The 26,957-nt window shown below is 36.7% G+C and overlaps 1 protein-coding gene across 1 annotated transcript; it reads left to right on the plus strand.

Annotated features, from left to right (window-relative positions):
* The first annotated feature begins 225 nt into the window (after positions 1-225).
* LOC110375599 (retinaldehyde-binding protein 1) lies at positions 226-26,564 on the plus strand. The gene is made up of 5 exons (XM_021333762.3): positions 226-365; positions 15,241-15,352; positions 21,201-21,392; positions 24,804-25,056; positions 25,256-26,564. The coding sequence occupies exons 2-5, from the start codon at positions 15,261-15,263 to the stop codon at positions 25,613-25,615; spliced, it is 897 nt and encodes a 298-aa protein (XP_021189437.1). The 5' UTR covers positions 226-365; positions 15,241-15,260; the 3' UTR covers positions 25,616-26,564.
* Positions 26,565-26,957: the final 393 nt, after the last annotated feature.

The raw sequence follows: 26,957 nt of genomic DNA on the forward strand, positions 1-26,957 counted from the left end.
TAATTGAAAAGGTCCGAGACCCCTGAACTGCGACCTCTATTGTATGAATCCAACAATAAGACCCCTTTCACACTGGCTGAGTGGAACACGCGGTTGAATGACGTAGCTCCACTAGATAGTTTTCGCCGGTGTAGCACCGACCTCACCTGTCCGCCGGATTCGCAAATTCGAATTTAGAAAGTTAACTTTTTATTCCGGCACAAGTTTAACGAGGTTGGAGGTGTGGAGTGTGTGGAGTCGAGCAGCCAGCCAGCCAGTCGCATTTAGTGTGTCAGTGAGGGAGCACGTGCGACGCCCGGCCCCAAGTGAAAGAACTTGTTTGTTACCGTTGTTTTGTTATCATTACCCAAAAAGGATTTATTGAAGTAAGTTTGAATTGTTTCTATATCATCTTTCTGCGTTCGTGTTTATTTTAGCATTACGTCATTTGATAACGTGGAATCCGTGTGAAATTTTGCCGGCGTCAACTTTTTTCAGTTTGTTGACACCGCAGAATTTACGTTTTATGACAGCAAGCCTTAGAATTAGTGTGATATAGTTATGGCTAGTTATTATAATGTTGTAAGGCCTATAGTTAATTGAGGGGCAATAGCGAGGTCGATAATAATTGAGTCCATGATCTGTGAACTGTAATTGCATACCTTTACATCTTCGGATAGACGTTGTGGCGTTCGGACTCCCGCCAAAAGTATTTACACGAATGTAGCCTTTGAACTGAGGGATAGAAGGCCTATTTTCCTGTGTTTTTCGAATGTAGTACAATTTCCACCTGTGTTTCTACAAGTTTTTATGAATTTATTACGAGCTTCGGTCTGGCGTTTGAATGTGAAAGACTTTCACTGGCTGTCAGGCCACACGTGTGCAGTACTTATTAGAGTGAGACTCCACTGGCTTAACTTACAGTTAATTATTTATTTATTAATATTGTAAAGCTGAACTTGAAGAGTTTGTTTGAACGCGCTAATCTCAGAAACTACGGGACTGATTTGAAAATTATTTTAGTGTTAGATAGCCCATTTACGAGGAAGGCTTGGCTGAGGTTTTTTACCCAGTTGAACTGTACTCGGTACAAATTACTTTCGTAAGCTAGTGAGGTGAAAATGTTAAAAAGTTGGTATCTATAACTAAGAAACAGACTTTGTGGTCCAATTCCCAATTTAGTAGAGTAAGGCATGTTAGTTTGAGGATTTCTTTACATAATTAGGTATTTGTTGCGCTAAGATATATGTTATGAGAATTTCCTGATTGCCTCTAGAGGTCCCGGATGTATTATAGCATACGTGTACCTCTTCTCTCTGAAAAGAAAAGACAAGCTTCTGGCTGGCAAAATTTCCTTCGTATTTTTGATTAACCGCTTTCCCGCGGTTTCACCCGCGTCCCTTTTGAAATACTTCCCGAACAGGACTCTATAAAACACTAAATTCATCCGTATACCTATAACAGCATAGAAGATACTTCATCGGTTCATTGAACTTCCGAAGTATGGATATGATCACATACTTAGGTGAATAAAAAAATAATGAATTCATATTGCAGCCGACCGCTGGAGGTATGTAATTGTGTTATGTAACGCTCATTTGCAAGGTATTTACGAATTTATTAATTACACATAATGATCTATGTAGCGCATCGTCTACTTTTAAAAAATCCTTATAGAGTCTTCATGTTAACATCTGCTACTATACTAATATAGGTAATAATGAGGAAACATATTTTGTTTGTTTGTCTGTTTGTACCCCAAAAGGCTCCGAAACTGAACCGATTTGAAAAAATGTTTCACTGTTAGAAAGCTACACTCTTCCCGAGTAACATATTCTACAGTTTATCCCGGCACGGGTAGTAGTTCCCACGGGACGTGGGTAAACGGCCAGTTATTTTATATTCCAAGTCAGTTTTGTAGAAGAATAATTTAGAATATTTAGATGCATCCATTGAGCCTACGGGCACACGGAAGTCTAAACAGTGGGCCAACTGTTGGCCTGGTGGAAAGAAATCTTTGTTTTTTAGAACATTCTGAATTCAATCGAAGTTTTTAGTCAGGACAAATACCTGGTCGTCGTGACATATGAACTTCCATTCATCTTCATACTGATTTATAATCTCTCCTCGGTGGTGTCGGATTGCCGTCCCATCGGGCTATGAGGGTGAAGGAATAGTGAGTGCACCTGTGTCTGCGCAAATGCTTGTGCACTACAATATGTCCTGCGCAGTTGGCTAGTCTCCGTAAATGAGAATAATCAGCTACGGAGCTGGTATTCGGCTAGGTATCATCATCATCATCATCATCATGAGGCCAAACCAATCGACCGACTAAAAGTTTGCATTGTCCGACTACTAACCTCTAGGTCACTATGGTATAATTTGACACGTGCAGTTGTAATTATAATCTGTAGCACGCGTGATTGAGAAGTTAATGATGATCTCCGGTGATATCGAACCTCTTTTTCCTCAAACGTATTTGCTTTGATGGCTAGGTCTCTTATACACGAGACTAATGGTTTTAGCAATTAATATTATTCTATACTTTGAATTCTCGATATTTTATTTTTATTTAGACTGTAAACAAAAATGCTGTGGCCGCTTCAAAAATTGTAGCATCGTCGGCAACTACCTACATGTATTTTACTGCTTTTTACTGTATATTTATTTAACAGTAAACTACAGTAAAACCTCTTCATGAATTTGTGAGTCTGTGACCGCAAATTACATTGTAATCTAGGACAATATGAATCAATACCAAATCAAGGACATCATGTGTGTCGAAACAGGTTCCAAAGGCTGTACTTTATTCATAATATGTTTTAAACAAGTTTAAACTATTAATCGTTAGCAATTTAATCTGTTCTGGAACAAAAATATGTAGATATCTAATAAAGTAAATTCGTATAGGTACCTACTTAATATAGGGTAGTGTCCAGGGTCGAAATAATGAAATAATATTTAGTCCGCTTTTTAGATAATCAAAAAATATCGGATACGTATTTTTTCTTATTTTAATCAAACATAAAATGACAAAGACACAACGCTTCAAAACTTAGGAGTGGGGGGCAGTTACGTCACAGAGTCCTGAAAATTGTAGCAATTTGTGACGTCACACTCAACTTTAATACGCTATATCTTAATAAGTTCTGATCCAATTTAAAAAAGAAAAAATACGTATCGCTTAATTTTGGACAATCTACAAGCCGGACTAATTATTATTTTTTAGGAAACTAGCCTATTATATCTACAGCTGACGAGTTTGTTTGTTTGAACGCGCTAATTTAAGGAAGTGTAGTGGTCCGATTTGAAAAATTCTTTCAGTGTTAGATAGCCCATTTATCGTGGAAGGTTAAATAATAAATAAAATAAATAAAAATAGTTTATTTACTCAAAAAAAGGTTATAGGTACATAGACTTTTTATCCGAGTTCGTGCAGAGATTCGTACGGGATGCGGGTGAAACCGCTGGCAGAAGCTAGTTGGCAATATTTACTTAGGTACTCTAAAATATTATACTTAACTGGAACTTCGTGCATAGATAACGTAACTCTTCTTCTACATAAGTCCAGTAAAAAGTTTTTAATCAAGTTTGTCCGCAGTTTTCCAGCCAGTCTATTGCGTTAATCACGTTTATAAGCCGATTACATCTGTTTGGCGGGAACTAGTTATAGAAACGAGAATTGCTGACCACTAATGCTTCGTTTATGGTCTGCGAGTACGCAACGGTTACGCGACGATTACGTGACGTTCACGCTCGCTAAACGTTGGTTAGGAGAAATTTTAAACATTCAATATTTGTTTAAATAAGCTGTTTAAATATGAAAGAATTTGGAATGAGGTGTGTCTGCCTATAGTTTACCTACTTGGTGTCATACTTTCAAAACTAATGAAATATATTGTAATGTTTTTAACACGCTTATATTAGCTTCACTTGTAACTATGTACGTAAGAAAATCTTAGAATCTTAATTTGACCCACTTCCCGATCTTCGTTTAGGATATTTTTGAACGCGCTCTGAGTTCTGAAGACAATACATGACTAAGTAGCGTGTTTTTTCGTTTTTTTTATCATTTTTTTAATTGTAACACTAGCTTCCCGCCCGTGGTTTCACCCGCGTCCCGAGATAACTGCATCCCGGAGCCGGGTGGTGACAAAAACTCCTGGCTCTAAACTACCTCCCTGCCAATTTTCAGCTAAATCGGTTCAGCCCTTCTTGAGTTATAAGTGGTGTAACTAACACGACTTTCTTTTATATAAGTATATAGGTTTGTGTACCTACTTTATAGTCATTTTCAAGCAGATATTTTTTTGGCCTTTTCACTTGACATTTATATTTATAGGTTCATATATATTTAATAAATAAATAGAAATAATAACATAGTACTTAGCCCTATTGATGCTGTGTTGCATAATCGAACATTTGACAAGCTTCCTAAACTTGATCTTACATACTTATTATAAATTACAATATATCTGCTTAGCTAAAAAATGCACTTAACTGATATGATTTATTTACCTTTTTGGTTTTATGAAGCTGCTCGTCTCATATTATTGAAGTAAAGCTACACCTACGTAATTATCCGTCAATCCGTCAGTGTAGACAGTTATTTGCCGTTACGAGTTCTCAGCGCGTTGCTGGATACCGTAATATCTGATGATGATTGTTTCATAAGATAAGGCTGAAATGCCTGCCATCCGCCATCGTCCGGACGGGGTTTGAAGAAGTGTCCGAAACCCGGACACTTTTCATGTAAGGAAACACCTATTTTTTTCGGCCAAATGAAAAAATAATATGAAAATTGGCTTGTTTTTGCATATTATTTTCGAAAATAAATGCGATTTACGCCAAATTTCCGAATTTTTTGAATCTTTGTCCGGGTTTGGCGAAATGAGGGTTTTTGAAATTTTTTCTGCCACCGGGTGGCGCCACGTATGCGTCTGGTCCAAACAGCTGTCAAATAGTATGGAATTGTAGGTGCCGAACTTAAGTATTGTTTATTGAAATTCTGTTATATTGGAAGTGTTATTGATTTTATTATGGACTACGGTCAGAATAAGGTTTCCGAACTAAAAATTGAGCTAAGAGAGAAGGTGCAAAAGTCACTGGTACTAAGGTAGGGCTGCCATCCGTCCGGGTTTCCCCGGATTTGTCCTCGTTTGGAGGCCGTCCGGGGGACGTCCGGGCGGGGTTTCAAGAAGTGTCCGGGGAAAACCCGGACATTTTTCTTACGAGTTGAATTACAAATAGACACACAGACTGCAGAAGTCGAAGTGTCCCAAAACTCAAAAATTTTCGCGCTCGCTTCGCTCGCGGCTACCTTTCTTGACACTTTTTTTTTTACGTTTAGCTACTTTAATATCCCAATATTCAAAAAATGTTGCGTTCGCTTCGCTCTCGGTTTCTTCACTTTGCCGATTTTTTTTTATTATACAAGCTTTAGTGACCCAAAACTAAAAAAATTTCGCGCTCGCTACGTTCGCGGCGACTTCACTTAATTTACTGTGGTTTTTATTTTTCAACATTTTTGTCTAACCTATCAAAAAGGTAGCGCTGTTTTAAAGTCCTACTAACAAGAAGGTAACTCCTAGTTTCCATATGAGCTTTCTTATTAATGACCTTCGAAATATTAAGTCATAATCTTTCAATACTAGGTACTACTTGAGCTAGATATGGCCCTGACTTTTCATGTAAGGAAGCACCTCATTAAATTTAAGTATATAATAGTAGTAATAGTAATATTAAAAATTAGGTCTTGTTTTGTTAAAAAAAAATCGGACTCGTCCGGGGAAAAAATGCGATTTACGCCAAATGTCCGGGTTTTTTTAATATTTGTCCGGGTTTGGCGAAATTCGAAATGGCAGCCCTATACTAAGGAAAAGCTTGTTGAAAAATTTGTTAACACAATATGATTTAGTTTTTTTTTATTTACTCAACCGCAATAGTAAAACAATAATGCAGTGCTTTAATTATAAAATAAAAAAAAAACACTAAAATCGTTTACTATTCATAGTAAAGATAAGCACTTTGACAGTTATTGGACCTGACGACTCGGTGCTGCCACCTCGTGGATTGCCATTTTAGAAAACCCTCATTCGAGATGACAGCCCCACATAAGAATAGCACAAGATGTTCACTTGTTTTATAGAAGTCATCACTTGATAGTGAAAAGGGGAAAAAGATAGGCAGTCTTTTTGTTTCATTATTGGTCACGGTGTTCTTAGCTCCTGTCATGAGATTTAATTTGTGATTGTGGTGTAACAAACATCATCATCATTAATTTAAGAGACCAGCTCTTGTCGGTGCAGCTCCTTCCATTTCTACCTGTCTACCGCCAACTCCTGAACTCCCTTATCTGTCACAACCTTCACCTTTTCTTCAATTTGCTTGATGTATCTATAGACCTTAGTCGACCCCATTTCTCTCTTGCCTTCGACCTTCCCTTCCACGATGTTTTTGATAAAATCGTCGTCCAAAGTATAAGTCGCAAGTAAGGTGTCCCATCATTGCTCCTCTCCTGTTCTCTTTATTTTGCAGTAGTTACAAACACCGACGAAAAAAAATGTTTGTAATCCCGTGGGTGCAAGCAGGTTGTTTATGCTCAGTTCTCAGGCTGAAATATTTAAACATATTAATCTTTTTACACCTAACATTCATATTCATACAACTATATCGACGTTGTGAATAAAGAAACGAGTTTCCATCATAATGCAGAACAAGGTTACATTACAAATTACCTATGTCTATGAGCACATAACATTGTTTTCTCATTGATGCAAATACCTTCTTAAGTTCCCACACAAAGTTAAGAAATGGATGGTGATTTCAAGTAGTTTTTTGCTTGAAAAATTTACACTATGTTGTTGATAAATATAACAACTTAACCCAGGTAAAAAGTAGCATATGTATTTCACTAGGGGCTAGAGCAATGTATCAAAAAAATCTGTAATAGTTTTAAATGTAGCTATTTATAAATTTGCGATTCATCTTCTACAAATACATTAGCATGCAAAGATTATTTCTAAAACCAGTTACCAAAATATTTACTCTACCATTTACATAATGAGTTCTAATTTCTTTAATCTGCAAATTAACAGTAATTTGTAGCATAGTCATTAGATTTTGAGGTTCAAAATGAGTTCAATGTTATTATTATTATTTGTATAAAAATGATGGTCATCTAAAGTAAGGTCATCTAAGGACATTATGTCATTTAGGTACTGTAAAAGTGAATTATATCAAGATCAAGCTAACTTGAACAGCTCAATCACGATTAATCGAAACCTACTTTAAATTGAACACCGTTGACCATGACCTAACCTAAAAAAACAAAATATAAAAATATTGGCGCCTTTTTGGCGCCATGACCATAGACAAAAACTGCGTTCACTCAATTACTTTTTGATTATTATTTTTACTTCATAACTATACTTCTTTGTATAATTAGCTAAGAGAAAATGACTACTGTTTTCTTTTTACGTTTGTCTACATTCACCAGTTGCATAAGGTCAGTGACACTACACGGTGGGTGCACAAATACATGCCTAGACTGGCCTTCGTTTGTCACTGTCAAGGCTGGCTTAAGGCTATTTCACGTAATACCTAGCTATTTGGCTATTGCACCTGTATCATTGCTTAGTTCTCGTCAATTTGAATGCGTAATGAGAAAAAACCTCCATGGTCTGATTTGGCACACATAATTTGTTTCGATGCAAGCAAAAGTTCGCGCCAATTAACTTTGCATTTTTGAAGTTAGCCATTTGATTCCTTGCTTCTTTGTATATTGTCAAGAAGCTTTTCTTGTCTGAAGGTGGCTGTTATTGTTCCAGGCTGCGGGATTATTCGAAAGAGTTACCGCGGCTTTGGTACATAAAGGGCTTAAGAAGCAACATGGTGGGTTTTTAGTCAGTAAAAGTCTGACACTCCCTCACGCTGCACCCACAGCGGGTCATTTGATGATTTCCAGGAAAAAAAACTGAGAGGCAAATATTAGGTGTTTACGATGCGATAATAACAAAAAATTTAACTGATTTTGCTATTCAGAAGTCACTAGTAAGTAGCTAACCTCGGAGATCAGCAATTTATTTGACGAGAATTGTATCTTAAACTTTTCTCTAGGTTGTTTAGTGCTACCTAGTAAAAATACTAAGAAATCAGTGTTCTAGGAAATACAGTAAGGCGACATTATTATTTGTAGCTTGTAGAAAGCACTTTTCGCTGCTTACGGCAATATTTTCTGCACTCTCACGACTTATGTGTATGTATTGTTAGTCTGATGTGCGGTGCTTTTTCACGGTGACACACTGCACAGAATTTGCAAATTGACTACTTAATTATGGCCTCGGAGATTTTGGCTAAAGATATGCTAGTATATATTTTAAATACTAGGTACCTATGTTATAAGTTATCGGCACGCACATTGAGCTCTCGGCGGAAGAGTGGGGATAAGGCAATAAACCAATAAATCGCTTCTGCGCAGGTGAAGGTCAGGGCTCAATATCCGTGCCAATAACTATATTAGTATGACTAATTAATTATACTTGAAAGTAGGTATAATAAGGTTACGTTGTGTCTTCTATCAACACAATGCCTAAAACCAGGTATGTTATAGGAGAAACTTTTTTTTTGTGTAGGGGTACTGATTGCTTTGTACAGTTGACAGCTGTCAATTTTCAAAGCAAATATCATTTTTTATTTTTCTGAACTATTATTTGCATAGATTATTTGTGACTGAGGAAGATTTTTTTTATATTGTACTGACTTCCAAGCAAAGAGGTTCTCAATTCGTTTGTATATTTTTTTGTATGTCAATGTTTGTAACGTAGTTAATTTGAAGTACATAAACTATTATGTAATTATTGTCTATTACATAGCAACATATTTTTAAATAACAACAAACAAGTTTTTGCTGTCATCTCAACGAGTATTATTATTATTAATTGACTATGGGTTATTACGATGTTACATAAAATCTGGTATTTTATTATTAAAAAAAATCTTGGCCCACAATTTTTAAACAGGTTTTTGATATATAGGTACTTAATTCTACTCTGACTACTTTACATTCGGAGTCTGATGATTCATATGAAACAATATTTAAGAGCCATCTTTATTTTGAACTTAGATGCGAGTGTCTTATCTGTTTTCAAATCTGTACTTAGTCAAGCTTTTGGCACATTATACACACATTATACATATAGCAGCACGGCAACAGCACGGCTGCAGCACGGCGTCGCCTCGAATTAAGACTACGGCTAGCTGCCAGCGCGCCAACCACGCGCCAACCACGCGCTGTCCGCTCGCCGTCGGCGCGTCGGCCGCGCGCCAGCCTGACTGCTCGCCGTTGGCTTTTTCATATTGACATTACGAAATATATTATAATTTACACGATTTAATGCTCTAAATTGAATGACAACTTAAATGCTGTTGTGGAGCCGTGCTGTTGCGGTGCCGCTATAATGTGCCATAATCTTTATGGTTATAATGCATTTTTTATACTGAATGACCGATCATAATTTAAGTCATATCCAAATTGCTGATTATTCAGGCATGTTTTGTTTTAGCGAACAACCAAACTAACTTTTATAATTTTTATAATGTTATAAACAGTTTTTATAATGCCAACCTGGAAACAAAATACTAATCATTGTCCGTAAAATCTAGTTAGCTTTATAAAATAATGAACATTTACACTGTATCATCTATGACTATTTTCCAAGCTAATCCGTTTTAATTATTCACGGCGGGCGTGTTACTTTAATAATTATCTCAAGTCAAAGTACAAGATGCTGTACTTAATTGCCTAGGTTACTGACGTTTCGGAACGAAGCTTCTAAATGTTGGGCCAATGTGTAACCAATAGCCAACGTAGGTCGAGAACATTGGCTCCAATAGTTGCCAATGTTTGAAGTAGGTAGCTCCTACTGTGTGTTTCATTAACAGCTACATTGTTGGTTTTGAATTCTTGAAATGTATGTTTTTTTCGTCCAGTTAGTAGTCAGTCTAGAGTCGAGAGTCTTACACCCTCTTCCTGGGTCAATTCGCTGTGTTGCATATAGGCGGGGATAGCTAAGTATCTAGCAAATTAACTTATAAGTTGTGTTACAAATTCCATGTTCTAAGACTTTCAGAAGTATATATTTATATACTATAGCCGATTTCCAGCGGTTTCATACGCGTCCCCTGGGAACTATTACCCTTACCGGGATAAAATATAGCCAATTAAGAGTGTAGCTTTCCAACAGTGAAAGAATTATTCAAATTGGTTGGTTCAGTTCAGTAGTTTCCGAGTCTTTGGGTACAAACAAACAAACAAAACAGTAAAAAAGTTTCCTCTTTATTATATTAGGCTATAAAACCCGCAGCCCATATACAAGAAAAATATAAGAATCTTCACCAACGTTCGCAATCCTTGCACATGTTAGAACCAATGTTGGTCCTTTCTAGAGCGGGCCTAAAAGCACTGGGTCAGGTGTAGTAATTAACTAATTATCTGGAGCGAGTAGGGAGGCAATTGAGGAAACTGAAAGATTTCAACCTGAAAGCCTGACGTAATCTTTTAAAGGAAGGTTCTAACCACCTTTTGTCATGTGTAAGTTTGTAAGGGTTAAATTATAATTAAAGTAGCGACCCGCTCCGGCTTCGTACGGGATAACAGTATTTTCCCACTTTTTAATGGATGCTATTATACATATAAACCTTCCTCTTGAAACACTCTATTTGATAAAAAAAGCACATGAAAATCGGTTGCTTAGTATTGAAGATTTAAGCGTACAAAGGGACAGAAAAAGCGACTTTGTTTTATATTATGTAATGATTAGAATGTTTTGGAAAATTCCTCCCTTTTTTTTAACGACGTCAAAAATCATCAAATGACCCCTCCCGCTGTGGGTTAGCAGCGGTGAGGTAGTGTCAGACTCTTACTGACTAAAAACCGTCGTGTTCCGTCGTAGGCTTTTTATGTACCAGAGCCGCGGTAACTCTTTCGAACGGTAACTCGATGAGCCATTTTTAGTTTTGAACGAATTTTCATCCATCAATATATATTTTTATTAGTAGAAATATAGTCAGAAGCCAGTTAGTCTGACAACCAGTGTTACCCACTTGTATTGGGCTGCCTGGGTAACTGGGTTGAAAAGGTCAGATAAGCGGTCGCTTCTTGTAAAACACTGGTACTCAGCTGCATACGGTTAGACTGGGAGCCGATGTTTGATATTCTAAGGCTTACTGACCCACAGATGATTGTAAATACTGTCAAATACCACAGTTTAGTGGTAATTTTGTAACGTTATAGTAAATAGCCGTGAGACAACCGACTCTCAGTACCGGCTTTCCTCGCGTCACTTTCTACGTTAGAAAGTGAATTTCAAACATTACGAGATAGTGCAAATAATGCCTTCAATGTTCATCATAAGTGGTAATAAACAGAATAAAAATACCCATTCTTTGTTTTAATTTTTAATTACTGGCAACTTTTGTGAGACTGGTAATAAAAGAGGTTGTTTATCTTTTTTTCATTGTTAAAAGAATTTAATGTTTTTGAACTTGTGAAGATATTGCATGTAAACATTTTTTTTCCGTTCCGTTAAAAGATCTTTATCTAATTGCGTTCTAGGAATACAAATAAATTATCTGTTTTTAAGTTGGTAAGACCGGATTAAGAATACATACATAAGTAGAGGTATATTTGAGTATGAAATGAGAAAATCTTCAGATAGGTACTTAATACGATTATCAACAAACATAGATTTATTTATATTTTTACTCATTTCTTTTTCTAACTTCACAATTCTGCATCAGCAGGTTCCAAATTCAAACGCGCGCAACACAAAAAAGAACAAATGCGTAACTTTTTCTTTTACCTCCGACAGGATTGCATACAGCCAAATTTCACCTAATTAAGTTAGCAATTAGTGAATTCCGTGATAGTTGTTACATCGTTTCAGCACTGGTAGGTAAGCAGCCGACCTGATCACCTGACCGATGCGTAACTGGTTCTGATTGCGTTTATAACATATCAACTATTGTTTATGCTACATTCTTTGTACAAAAGAGGTTTTATACATTTGGTTTGTTGGTGCTTTTCCTGACTTTCCAAAAGGGAGGAGGGTTTTAGTTAGAACGTTGTTTGTTTTGTTTTTTTAGAGTTATAATATGGAGTTTCGTGCTTCTTTAATTAAGGTGTACCGCTAGGGTGTTACTTTGGTCTAACGAGGTCAAAAAAGTGGCATAGACAGCTCCACCAATTACAGTCGTGGTTTGGTATGTATTGACATAGAATAAGGACATAAGAGAAGAGAAAGAGCATCAAAATATGGCTAGTATTCAAAAGAGGATGTTTATTGTATGTGTATAAATGCGTACCTATTGCTCAATTGCAGGATTAAAGATCGTGCATTTCTGGACTTGAAGAGCAAAGTCAGAAAAACACAACAAAAACTTACAACATACACTTAAATATTTTTTTGGAAAGATGAACCAGACTCAAGTACGTAATTATCTGAAAAATATTTTAAGCAAAAAAATTTCGTTTGCCAGCAAAAAACATTATCCAATACTTAAGTATTATAAACTTGAAGTAAATAATCCTTTTCTTGTATCATCGTAATATTTGCGAAGGTCAGGTTTCCATAATTATAATTATCTGGTAACCATTTGCTGTATCATTTAACTGAAGGTATTTAAATTAGTTAATATTATGAACAACAACGTCAATTACGGATGTAAGTACATTCGTAATTCATGTGAAGAATACCTATTAGGTATATTGATTGGAATTGAAATGGTTCGTGTGGATTTACTCAATCCATTAAAAAAGAAGAATTTTTATTAAAAAAGATCCGGTTCTAAAATTTTTTTTAAATAATTTAAATAATAATACATACATACACAGTCCAAAACAATGAAACTCAACCATTGCAATGTCAGTTATTTACTATTTTGAAATCAGATGCTTAGGTACTGATTGACAATTTTATATATTGACTTATGCTAAAAGTAAGAGAGGCCTATGTACAAAACTAGACTGACACATTCAAACCAAGCAGAGATAATCATATCTATGTTGATTAACTGATTTCAAACAAACGGAACTATAAAAGGTATTCATAATTTCGCTGCGTACCCAATTAACGTTATTAATGAAGGTTACCTATATTAAGTATCTAAACACGAGTCGAAAAAACTAGGATAGCATAATGACTTCTACCGGTGATTAACAAAATATTCGTATGATTGATTGATTATACACAGTTAATGAAAATGATGCAGGGTTATTGCGTGATATGATTTGTGTACTCGAAATACAATGAATAACATTAATTATAAAAAATTAAATTATAAATTTAAAAAAACCCCCGACCCAAAAAAAGTACGCAATAATTATGACAAAAGGTTAAAAACGCTAAACCCTATAAAAAACAAAAAATAACTTTTAACACTACGTAAACTACATTTTGTCGTGTCGGGGGATCGCTCTATTTCATTACTTTAGATACGTGTTTTTTTTTAAACGAATGTTGTAATTAGGTAGGTAGCATTTGATTTATGTAAGTATTTATGAAGGTAAAAAGCGATCCCCCGACACGTCAAAATTTAGTTTACGTAGTGTTAAAAGTTATTTTTTGTTTTTTATAGGGTTTAGCGTTTTTAACCTTTTGTCATAATTATTGCGTACTTTTTTTGGGTCGGGGGTTTTTTTAAATTTATAATTTAATTTTATTTCATGCTTTTTAAAGGAGCTCCTTAATTTTTCCTTCTTTCATTTAATTTATTTTATCTTAAGATGGGGTCGCTATATGCGATCTCGACCAAAGGAAGCTGTTTAACAATCCTCATTACAAACTGGCTCTGGGAGAATGGCACAGATTGAGAAACAATAAAGATTAATCTTTGGACATTCTAGATTTTCAGCAAAAATATAAATCGGTTTATCCGTTTCATTCCGGCATCTCAGGGTTTCATTCGCCACATCCCATTTCCAGCATCAGGTTCTCGTCAATCAGAAACATGAAGAGAACTCGTCAAGACAAATTCAACGAGCCCAAACTCGATGGGTTTACTAAAAGGCAGTTCAGGGTTACGTCTCCTACCTTCGTGCCCTAATAGCAGACCAGCTCAGTGGTTCCAAAAGACATTAGTGTTTCAAATTTCAGATCCCACATATACTTGCAAGTAAACTGAGCGTGTAAAATTCCTATCACATCTAGCAAACGAGCTGATGACCTTGAAGACCTGAACCGATTTCCACCAAACATAGCTAAGAACACTCCCGACTGACATACCTTTTAAACAAAAAAAACCGCATTACAATCGGATCATCCGTTTGGGAGCTACAATGCCACATACACACACACACACACACACACACAGACACGTCAAACTCATAACACCCCGTCGTTTTTGCGTCGGGGGTTAAAAATAAACATAACTATTTATCTTGTCTATTGAAAGAAGAATAATGTTTCTTACTCTTTTGCGGTATAACAGCATATCCGATTTTGATGAGATTTCGACGAAACATAAGCATGAATTCGTCTTGAGCAGCGCGAGATTTTTAAAGACCGCAAAATGAGATAATTTTGAAAATATAATTGGCTTAACCTTGTGTGTTAATTAAAATGTACTTTTAATGACTTATTTTGGTAGAAATAACCTTTAAGCTACCTACTAAATTTAATTTTTGTTCCTTAAACTCCATTGACTCGTTTGCCTTGTGAAAATTACACAAAAAAAAGGTTCCACAGGTTACACACATTTGGGTAAATGGCAATGATCTTGATATAAACTCAAACCTCGTGTTATTTAAACAATATTCATAAACCTTCCTAAAATAAAAATAAACATTACGAAGGCTACGAAGGATGCATGATGTAAAAAAATCGGTTATTTTAATATAAAAAAATATCTACTCAATACCAAAATATAATGTAATAACACTTAATTCTACTATTTTATTTTTAATTATCAACCTACTACTTATTTTCTTTTAAAAGTATGTCGTTATATACTGACCTTAATAATTAATCTCTGTTACTTTTCTGTTAAAATAATATTTTCCTATCTGTTTCATAATCTGTAACTTACAGTTTTTTTGAAAACCACCCTATTACGTTCCAAAGACAATGTGCATATAGGTATTTTACTTTCGTGAGTTAAAACATCTATATGTACAGAGACAGTGAAAAAACAGTACCTGCTGAAATTCCCCATTGTTAATCTCTTTAGTTTTAATTTTCTAACTTCGTTAATCAATTGTTTCAGAAAGTCCATAGGCTGCGAGAATGTCAGCAACCAAGTACCTGCACCCATTCCTCCGAGGCTTGAAGCCGCTGCCCGAAGGCCATGACGAGGAGATCCAACAGATTAGGGAGTGGTGAGTGGAATATACATTAATATACATAAAAACTTGTTAATGAGTGGGACATAGGTTTCTATCGCTATCACTACATAGTATACAATACAAAGTCGCTTTCTCTGTCCCAATATCCCTATATCCCTATGTCCCTTTGTGTTTTTTGGTTTAAATCTTCATAAATAAAAAAATAGAGAATATCAAAAAAATAACAGTAGGTACTGTACTTATACAATAAAGCCCAATTCTGAACAAAAGCTTTACAGTCCTTATCCTAAAAGGTGATATGTAGGTACTTAGTTCTGTGATTCAAAAAAGTCCGTCACAATTCTGGTTCAGATGAACACGCCTAGCTTCTGTTATTTTAAATGTACAAATACTTACCTTTCAAAAGCTTGTTGTTCGACCAGTTTCCGAAGTAGAACCTTCATCAAGGCCGTAGGTTGGACCACGGAACGACAAACTTATGTAACAGACCATAGACCCCTGATTGGTATGTATTTGGAATACTTCTACTGCCGTCTATGAAAGCGCGTGTTTGATGGAATTCGAAAATGGAAATTCTTTATTTGTTGCTGTCAATTGGCTGTAACTGTTACATTTTTACTCAACTGCGTGACGGAAGAGGGTAATGTTTTCTTGAGCTATGTGGGCTGGCTGGCTGTGTGAATGACTCTTCTTTATTACGTCGATCATATTTGTTTTAAGTCTTAGGTAATACCTTCGCCCTCACGCCTGCCGGGCTACGGGATTGTTCGAAAGAGTTACTGTGGCCCTGGTACATAAAAGGCCTACGACGGAACACGACGGTTTTTAGTCTAAGAGTCTGACACTCCCTCACCGCTGCTAACCCACAGCGGGAGGGGTCATTTGATGATGTCCCATCAGAAACAAAGTCTTACGTAATATTTGACTTTGGATGTTTTTACTTTGGATACGTATTTATCTAACTTACAGCTTCAAAATGGATAGGTACCTACGAAATATGCATATACCTACAACCGAAAATTTATTACATTTTGTCCGTAATAATTATAAAATAAACTGGTTTTTAGGGTTCCGTACCTCGAAAGGAAAAAACGGAACCCTTATAGGATCACTTTGTTTATTACTAATTTTAGTCATATTCAATATGTTAATAACATGCCAAACGTGATTTTATCACCTTAATAATAATTAATGTACAAACTCCTTGGTAGACAATATTTGGGGAAACCCGGGAAACGATAGGCAGTTGACATCCATTTTTCAGATGTTTTTTCAGAAGTTTCTTCACTAGTTGGAAGAGCCTCAAAATGTGGATGAAACCGGGAAAAAAGCTAGTATAAATACACGTAGGTATAAATGGATGTAGAAGTAAATAGCGCAGCGTAGTGGTGAAGGCTCTCAATAATATGGTAATGGCCCGATAAGTTCTTTGTCCTGGTATGTAGGTCGGATGCGGACCAACCTATATTATTTACTTAGACCATTTAACCAACAGGAATCGCCATGAGCGCCATGGTGCGCGCTAAAGTCTGCCAATTTACGAGCGGGAAGCAAAACAGCGCAGCGCAAAGTTATAGTCGCTCATTAATTTTGATCACATTGTTACTAACGTACCTACTTACATAGTCGACAAAGTTGTCACACACAAGCATTAACTTTAACAGACACATTTGTATTCAAGCACAGCTTAACATACGAGTATGAGCAGCCGTCTTGAACCCTTAGCAAAGGGGGGAAGTTCTGGGTATAGTGCTTCCGGCTGGTTCAATGCTCTAAGATTATGTTGGTGTTTTCCAAAGATCCGAACTAGGTTTGTTATATATGACTGTTCTTGTTTTTAAAGTTTGAAGAACGCTCCTCAAATGATCAAAATTCAAAGTGGAATGCAATGTGTTTTGATCGCGATAGAATTTTAGATGTCCATATAAAGGGAAGACTATAACCGACGTCAAAGCTTTATCTACCTACATGTCGCAATAAGTACCATCATCGGTGAACGGATAAGGTCCACTACTGAGCTTCATCTCTTGCCACTGACGACAACTATAGTCTGTTTTTTTTAATCTCGTAGACTAAACTGACATTACGAGTGTTGTCAGTTTATTGCAAATTCTTAAATACTGATGTAGCACGACCGAAACTTAGCGTTAATAAAATCAAGTATCGTTTTTTTACAATTCACAATACAAAGTCATTCTGAAATAATGGGCTTATCCTTGATGATTACGCATGGCTTTGCGTGGTCAGATATCCCTGGCAGTTTGTAGCATGTCGTACAGCCGTGTGTACTGACGTGAATTTTAAATATAAAACTTTGAATGAATATTAAATTCGCCTATTATAGATAAAAAGTTACGATTCAACGAACCGGTATCGTAAGTACAACACTGCACCAAAGAGCTAGCAACATTATTTGTAAGTTTGACATTTTGCAAGTGTCAATTTAGTCTACGAGATTAAAAAACAGACTATAGATCTTTTATACTCATCTAATCCTACAACACAGCTACAAATCACATAATAGGTATCAGAACTTGCCACAACTCTAACTCAGTCTTTATAAAGGCCCAGGATTTTCATCATCATCATCTCAGCCATAGGACGTCCACCGCTGAACATAGGCCTCCCCCTTAGATCTCCACAGATACCCGTTGGAGGCGACCTGCATCCAGCGTCTCCCAGCAACCTTTATAAGGTCGTCTGTCCACCTTGTTGGTGGACGTCCTACGCTGCGCTTGCTAGTCCGTGGTCTCCACGCCAGCACTTTTCATAGACCTATTTATTGATTTAAAAATATAACTGAAAATCTAGTTATTCTTTTGTTACGTGTTACGTAGTTAGCTATTAAACAATGTAAACCAGTTCACGCCAATACATTACATATTTCGTTTCGATCTACATTTGCTAGGAATCGCGTGGCTTGTTAAAGGGAGCGGAATAGTTCGCGTGCAATCGCGTTCTCAATGCGAGGTGAATTCAAGCGTAGATTGCGTCTTCAGTTTTTGTTTGTTTTTGTATGTGTATGAAAAGGTTGAAAGCTGTGCTTTAGGCGTAGGTACGCACATTTTCTATTCCGTCGTAGGCGACGCACGGAACTCAACTCTAGCGATATTAATGATAAATTCACTCACAACACGGAATCCTAGTGTGGGGTTCATCCACTTTTGTAAAAACAATTTGAGACAAATTTTTTTTTATTATTTTTATTCAACGATCAAAAGCTGTTTTCAATAACGATAACCTAAGACCGCTTTAGTTTACACGAGTTATTGCAACTACTTCTTGATTATTTAAAACGTGATATGCAAGCAGGCATAAATAATAGATAAACAACTAAATATTTATTAAGTAGGCTGTGTAATTCTTCTGAACGTCGAGCTACAAATAATAACGATGAGTTGCACATTTCAACTATAACGATAACCTAACCATTTTCAGTTGTCAAATTCCTGATTTGACCAATGGGCGGCAATTTCACGATTGGCTATGCTTAGGTTGGTTATAGTAATAGTTAAATAGCCTTTTCTGTATTTCACTGCTCATAATTTCGATCACTCTTAGCAACTATATTGTTCGATACAGATAAACTCGCATTTACCTCTTTAAAATGGATGCCAAAATCGCTACAGAATATCGCATATTTGGCATAAATATGGGCTCGAAGTGAATTTTGACATCGTGCCAGGCTATCACATGTTTGCTTAAGAACAACAGTTTCCAACGTCGTTGCCTCTCATGATATGACTTGCTATCCTTTGACTCACAGAAATTGAGTTGTTGACAAGCTAAGACAGGATTGCCTAGTCTCCTAATATTGAGACACAGTCAAAGCAAGGGGCTCATTTTAATACTCCGTATTCAATTCGTCCACTGCTCGACAAAGTCCTCCCCCGAGCTGGGAATATTTTCCCGCACTCCCCGCGCTGGTCATGTGTGTTGGTGAGCGCAGTGAAGGATATTTTTAGCTTCGGAAATGCTGCTGCCCATCTCCTAGCAAGACATTTAATATCCGATTTGGTAAATCTAATACCTATATCAGAATTGAGAACGTGCTTCAAAGCTCAGTATTACTTAATGGTTTATGAGCGTTTTGAAATATCAACAGTGAGATCTAGAAGGCGATTTACTACAAACTCGTACGTAAAGCAATCAACTTGCAATCGAGTTCTAATAACTAGGCTGTGTAAGCCATTGCCCTCGCCTCTTTTTATGACAATGCGGTTACAAGATGGCGGCTCTAAGTCACCTGTTTACTGACAGTTCACGGATTTTTCGTCTATTGTTATAATTAATCAATGAAGGTTTGAAACGATAAATTATACACACATTAAACAAATAAAGTTAACGATCTAGCATTTTCTTTTATTTTAAGTTCATGTTCACGTTTATCAATTGAAGGTTAGACCTTCGGTATAATCATCGGCAAGGATATTGAGCCCTGACCTTCACCTGCGCAGAAGTTATTTATTAGTTTATTGCCATAAGTGTACAGTGCGCATAGCGATCCGCACTCTTCCGCCGAGAGCTCATTATCCGTGCCGATAACTATATATGTACGATTGGCACAGAATAAAGATATACCGTTGTGAAGGTACCTACTTAAGGCGGCCAACTTTCCGAAAACTGAATGCGGGACTTAACCTTTCGTGAAAAAGGGATTGAAAAATGATCGGACGGAACTGATAAAATAAAAACCTTATTTTCAAAATCATTAGGCCTCACGAGTTCAGTAGAAATAAAGAGAACGAGATTATATTATAGGTAATCTGTGTTCCTGCACTGTTGAGCGTGCTCGCAGGTGGGTGTTGTGTAGAAGTGTGGTAGAAAAATAGGGATGCGGGACATGCGGGACGCATACAACGTTTTGCGGGACTATTTTACTAATAATTCCAAAACGGGATTTCGTCAAGCATTGCGGGACGGTCCCGCAGAATGCGGGACGGTTGGCCGCCTTTAACCTACTTAGGTACTAACGTTCGTAAAATTGACACTCACACACACATGTGCATCGACGAGCTTTTGTCGGCGCTGCCGGTGTTGTCAGTACTTAGTGTCGAGCACATGCGTGTGTTAGTCTCACCGTTACGAACGTTAGTACGTAGCTTCAGAACTGCCTACAAGATAACATATTTAAACTGTGTTATAGATCCACTCTTTAACGAACGTATGACATCAGAATATCTCTTCAGTCTTTTCTTAGTTACCTTTATAGTGCCAAGTTTGAAATTCTATCTGTTTGTTGGTCTAGAATGACTTGCATTTACGTCACATTTCAGCCCCAGTTTCGTTGCTCAAGCTTTTAGGGAGTACTTTGAGGATTAGGGAGCGAAATTATTCTAGGATCTATCTATATTTTATAAAAACAATAGTATCTTATTTTCTTCAGAATCGCTATAAAGCTATCTGCTATCGTTATAGAGCTATCTTACAAGAACTTATTTAAAAGATATAGAAATGATGGCTGTTTTCAAGTTTCTCACTAATTGTTTGCATTTGCCATTTAAAAAGCTCCAGGACTTGTCCAACATTGTCTTTTGTGTTCTTGCCTGCTTTCTTTCAAACAGTCCCACAGGTCCAGAATGTACGTTTCTTCTTCGTCGTCACACTCTTGGCAGAGTGGTCGTGGTCGTCATATCAGGGGTGGTAGCAAGCTTCACGCACTCTTCTCGCACTGTAGCTCTCCTTGCGCATTCTTGAAGTGGAACATTGAGTGCCGTCTTTACTTGGTCAGCCCAACATCTCTTATGCTTTCAATTTTCCCCTGCACCACAAGTCGTTCCACAGAAACGCCCTCTCGAGGTATACTGTGTCCGAAGAAATATATGAATGTACCTATCTTATATCTTCCTCTTTACCTAAACTGCCGTCTCCATGGTTCCAGGATGAAAAGCCAGCAGCACTTACCGCACATATCTGATGAGTACGTGATCCTGTTCCTGCACTCCAACTATTACAAGGTGAAGGAGACGAAGGACACGATAGAATGTTACTTCACGCTGCGGGCCAACACCCCTGATCTGTTCACCAACCGCGATCCTTTAGCGCCGAAGAATAAGGCCATTTTGGATATAACGTAAGTTTTCTCTTTCTTTTTTCTCTTTTTGGCTCCAAAGTATTTGAGCTGAGGATGCTCGTAATAAAATAATAAAAAGATTTCTTATTTTATTTTCGTCTATCATAATCTCAACAATAATCATCTGTATTTATGACAGACGCTTTCTTACTTTTGAAATTCGTCTTATATTTATATGATTAAGACTGTAAACCCTTTGCAAAATAGGTCATGAAATACGAGATATTGAAAAGCAAGAATTTCAAGATGCTCTAAAATTCTGACCTGTACCAGTAGCTGGAATTGAATTAGAACGCTGAAGTGCATGAAAGTCCATTATACCGTTTTTATTAGACATCTTTTGATGGAGCTGTATACTTAAGAAATATGTGTAGATACATGCGTCGAACAGAGAACCTCCTTCTTGTGGAGGTTGGTTAAAAATCGTTTTTATTCGGCAAAGGCTAATTAGCACATGCGGATTTATATATTACTGGCTTCCGCCCGCGGCTTCGCCCGCGTAGAGTTCGGTTATATCGCGTTTCCAAGAGAACTCTTCAAAAGTTCGGGATAAAAACTATGCTATGTTCTTTCTGAAGGTCAACTCTATCTCTGTACCATATTAAAATCACTTCAGTGGTTTAGACATGAAAGCGTAACAGAGAGACAGAGTTACTTTCGCATTTATAATATTAGTAGGGATACCTTCAATGTAACAAAGACCGTAGGGCCGTGAAAACGTGTATTCACTTTAATGTCAATACAGTAGAATTAAATAAATCTATTTAGGTCAGACTTGGTAAATGCCTGCGTCAATAGATATTAACATACAATACGTAACTTTACTAATTGCTATTTTACATGACAAATCGATTGTAAAACTTACTTGTACTTTGACTTATTGATTGCTGTTAAAAATAACTAGGTTAATTTCTAGATTCTATTTTTATTATAATTCTTAGATCAGCAATTTATTAATTTTGCAAACAGTCGGAAGAAACTCTTCAATAGTAGTTCCAAAATTAAAAAAACCGGCCAAGCCAAGTACAAACAACTCTCTAACTATCACGGTTCATGAGATACAGCCTGGTGGCAGACGGACGGACAGAGGAGAGAAAACAATGGGGTCCCGTTTTAACCTTTGGGTACGGAACACAAAAAAATATCTATCGAAAAACAGATTTTTGTATTTTGTTACCATTTTAATTTAAAAAAAAAGTTGTTGTAGTGTTAAATTACCAAGGCAACTACAGACGAAATTATAGTATGCCATGGTCAATAGACGTCCTATTCACAGCTCATATCTGAGCTATCTGCCTCGCATAGAAAGTGTCGAGCATTGAACAGCAATCTTGTTGGCGTATCTCTTCATTATATCTTACCATTGAATAGTTTCATTTGTCCCTTACCAAGGTCTATGGTGAATAACCTCATTCATATTGAAGGGTACAGAGTAGTGCCTTCTATATTTTGAAAGTCAAAAGCTATATGTATATACATATGTAGGTATCTCTAAATATGTTCTTAAAGAAATTGAGATACCTATGTACATGATGTCATCGGTGTAATTGCCTTGCTAGTGATGTGACAGTAACCTTTAGTAAAGTCTACAAGATTTGTAGTTAGTCTCATCGCTTCAGGATAGTGTATGTAATCAACTCGGTACCTATATGAAATAATCTGTCCAATCATGGGCGTAGCCACACTGGGGCAAGCTGGGGCACTTGCCCCACCCTGGGCCCTGGCTCTGACTTATAAGGTGTCTGATTAAACAATGTTTTTTTTACTAACTCTAACTAACAACATCAACAATCGTATGTACTATCCGTAAGTTATTGCACAAAAAAATTGTCGGCATTGAAAAGAGTGATTAGCAAGTTGAAGTGGCAATGGGCAGGCCATATTGCTCGCAGAGCAGATGGCAGATGGGGCCGAAAAGTGCTGGAGTGGAGACCACGGACTAGCAAGCGCAGCGTAGGACGTCCACCAACGAGGTGGACAGACGACCTTATAAAGGTCGCCGGAAGACGCTGGATGCAGGTCGCTTCCAACAGGTATCTGTGGAGATCAAAGGGGGAGGCCTATGTTCAGCAGTGGACGTCCTATGGCTGAGATGATGATGATGATGATGATTGAAAAGAGCGCGATCAAAACAAAATGCTCGCTCGAGTTCCCGAACGTGCGCGGTGCGCGCGTCATTTGAAAGCGAGCCGTATTCCCTAAAAGAATAGGTGCTATGTGGCGTAGCGAGTCGAGCCGTCCATCTAATCCAAAAAATAATGCATTGAAGGAGATGGAACTGGTAGATGTGATCAAAATTTCGGAAATGCAATTTTATCCTAGTGTAAAAACCGCGCTCGCTATTTTGCTTGCCCAGCCATGTACGACCTGTACAATAGAACGATCGTTTAGCACAGTGGTTCTTAACCGGTGGTCCGCGGATCACTGGTGGTCCCTGGAGGCATTCCAAGTAGTCCGCGATGCTTAGCTTCGCGACGTTGCTATAGGTTATCTAACTTTATTTGTATCGACTTATCTATGCGAGCGAGGGGGTTTTCGTATGAACGTATATCGGGTGTATCGTACCTAGTCCCCACATTCATGAAAATGTATATTTGGGCGATATTTTACGTAGTTTTTGGTTTTGAGTCTTAAAAAACAGTTAAAATTTCGCGCTCGCGAATTCAGAAACTATATTATTTTTGTGTTTCTCATTGTCAAGAAACAATGGGCCAAATTTTACGTAATATTTGGTTTAAGTCCGATAAAAATTTCACGCTCGCTTCGCTCGCGTATTCAGAAACTATATGCCCTTATATTTGAATTTGTCAACAAACAAAAGGTAAGTACGTTTGGGCTAAATTTTACGTAATATTTGGTTTAAGTCCGATAAAAATTTCGCGCTCGCTTCGCTCGCGTATTCAGAAACTATATGCCCTTATTTTTATATTTATCAACAAACAAAAAGTTAAGTACGTTTGGACTTTTTACGTAATATTAGGTTTATGTCCGATTAAAAAATTTCTGCCAGAACCCACGCCGTCTTCTCTTGAAGTAATATTACTCATACATATACTAAGTTAAAACTTTAATTTATGAACACCGAGTATTCATAAATAAAACTATAAAATCTGTCCTGTGTGTGATTGTTTATTTTCTGTACCTGAAATTATAAACCTCTCAAATTAAGAGATTAATAAGTTTGAGATTGACGGCTCAAGATACAAAAAATCGGAGGGCCCCCGCCCTCCCCCGGGGGATAGGTTGACTGCTGCCCCACCCTGAGCCCAAAGCTGGCTACGCCCATGTGTCCAATAAGTTAATACTTATCAAGACCTTGCAGATCTATGCCGTCCAAATCAATGCCTCCATAAGTTTTTATATACATACATATATGTATATAGTCATGAGTATGTTTTTTATCTTTTCCAGGCACATGGTAGGTCTACCAATAAAGACTACGGAAGGTTACCACGTTCTTCTCTACCGGCTATCGGAGTTCGACTACAGCAAGTTGAACTTCGCCGATGCAGTCCGCGTCTTCTGCATGTTCAATGACGTCAAGCTGTCCGAGGATCGCTTGTCTGAAGGGTACATCGTCATCTTCGACATGAAGGGCTGCAGCCTCGGCCATCTGACCAGGGTCACCCTTCCTGCGCTTAGAGCTTTCATGCATTATATTCAGGTTAGTATTGAGTGTAGTAACTTTGATTGTGTAGTGTTCAAGTCTATTCACAAAAAATGTAGTTTGTCAATAAATCGTAAATAATTAATCAAGGTTAATTTGTAGAAACATTAACATATTAACGAAACAATGCTCAGTACACGTGTTCTTAGATGTAAACTTGACCTTTTTATTTACAATACGATTTAATTATTTCTAGAACGCTCATCCGTGCCGTCTAAAGAAGATCCACGTGGTCCACACGGTTTCCTTCATCAACCAAGTCATGTGTCTCGTCAAGCCGCTCATCCACTCTAATCTCCTCAACCTTCTGAACTTCTCTTCTGAAGGTCCAGAGTCTATCGTCGATAAGGAACTTCTTCCTGAAGACTTTGGAGGTCCTTTACCAACTGTCAAACAGCTACATGAGGAACAAAGAAAGAATATGGAAGAAAACTATAGAGAATGGTTGATTGAGACTGAAATATTCAAAGCTGATGAGAAAAAGAGAATTAAGAAACCTAGTAAAGGTATGTTTGCCAGTTTCACCAGTAGCTTCAAGAGTCTCGACATTGATTGAAAGGATTGTTTCTTGCTTGTCGCGCTAGGGACCTGAAAGTTTCGGTTTCTTGCCAAATGCTACCTCGTGGCTTCTAGAACGTTCTTCTGGATTTTAGGGAATTTTATATTTAGTACTATAGACTTTTTAGGAGTCACGAGGCATCAATGGCGGTCTTAGTCTTCTCTACTTTTGTAATATGACGTTTTTTTATGTGCAATGTAAAGTTTTTGCGACAAATACTTGCCTGGTATGTTTGTGTTTTTTTTTTGTATTTCTTTTAGACTTGGATATTGTTCTCAGAAATATGCGTTTTTCTGAATTTGCTTAATTATACGTATAATATTATTTTTAACTGACTTCCCAAAAAGGAGGAGGTTATCAATTCGGCCGGTATATTTTTTTGGTATTTTAAAGTTGTATGGTTGTTAATTTTCATTTAGTTCTTTAAACCTTGTGCGGTTGTGATAAAGATTTTTGTACTTTTAATAAATCTCTATAATCAAAACATTATTTAAGATTAAGGTCCTTTTTGTGTTTTAATATTTTTGTCTTCATTGCTCAAGATTAGATATTTTGTATTAAAATGTTTATTGCAATAAAATACTCGGTATGGTTCAGGTTGCGTGTGATCGTGTACTATAAGAAAACATTTTTTTTTATATCTCTTCCACACGTAGGACGTGACTTTTTATCGAAAGTTACCAAAATAACTTTTAAACATAGCTTTGTACATATTTAGGCACTTTTAGTGGTTTTTAATGCTATTTTCTACGCTTATATTGTTATCTTTAAAAGAAATATACCTTTTAGAACTATTTACTGTTGCAACGAATTTTGAAATTTAAATAATGTTGTAAAATATCGATTACATCAAATGTTACAATATTTTGCTTACATGTAACAGACCGAATCGTTATTTTTATAAGTATACATACTGTAAATAGTCAAATAAAAATATTTTACTATATCACTGTGTTGTTATTTACATTATTGTAAATATAAATGAGGTTTGGAAATACCTGGCAGCAAATCAATTGGAAAGCCAACAGAATATCGATAAACATAATTAGTGACCGAATATCCGGAACAGCAATCGAATCAGAAGAGCTTATTAATAATTTATCACTCGATAAGCTTCACTAACTGTAACTTTATTACTATCATTCGATCAAAACAGTAGAAGATCGACAATCATGCTGTGTACAAACTTGACCATATTCATCTATATTTTGAGAAGAATATTTAGCAATATACTAACTTTTTTCATTTGTACAGTGACTTCAATCTCAGACACAGACAAAATTCCAAGTGATTGGGATGTGAAAAACAATAATAACTCGGATAATGTAAAAAATAAAGT

Source organism: Helicoverpa armigera, chromosome 22, assembly GCF_030705265.1.
Source record: "Helicoverpa armigera isolate CAAS_96S chromosome 22, ASM3070526v1, whole genome shotgun sequence".
NCBI lineage: Eukaryota > Metazoa > Arthropoda > Insecta > Lepidoptera > Noctuidae > Helicoverpa > Helicoverpa armigera.

What these genes read in the sequence shown, in the direction of transcription:
- LOC110375599 (XM_021333762.3), top strand. Translation starts at nt 15,261, where the DNA reads ATGTCAGCAACCAAGTACCTGCACCCATTCCTCCGAGGCTTGAAGCCG. An exon ending in ATCCAACAGATTAGGGAGTG is followed by an intron (nt 15,353 to 21,200) that starts GTGAGTGGAATA and finishes CCATGGTTCCAG; the next exon opens with GATGAAAAGCCAGCAGCACT. An exon ending in AAGGCCATTTTGGATATAAC is followed by an intron (nt 21,393 to 24,803) that starts GTAAGTTTTCTC and finishes TATCTTTTCCAG; the next exon opens with GCACATGGTAGGTCTACCAA.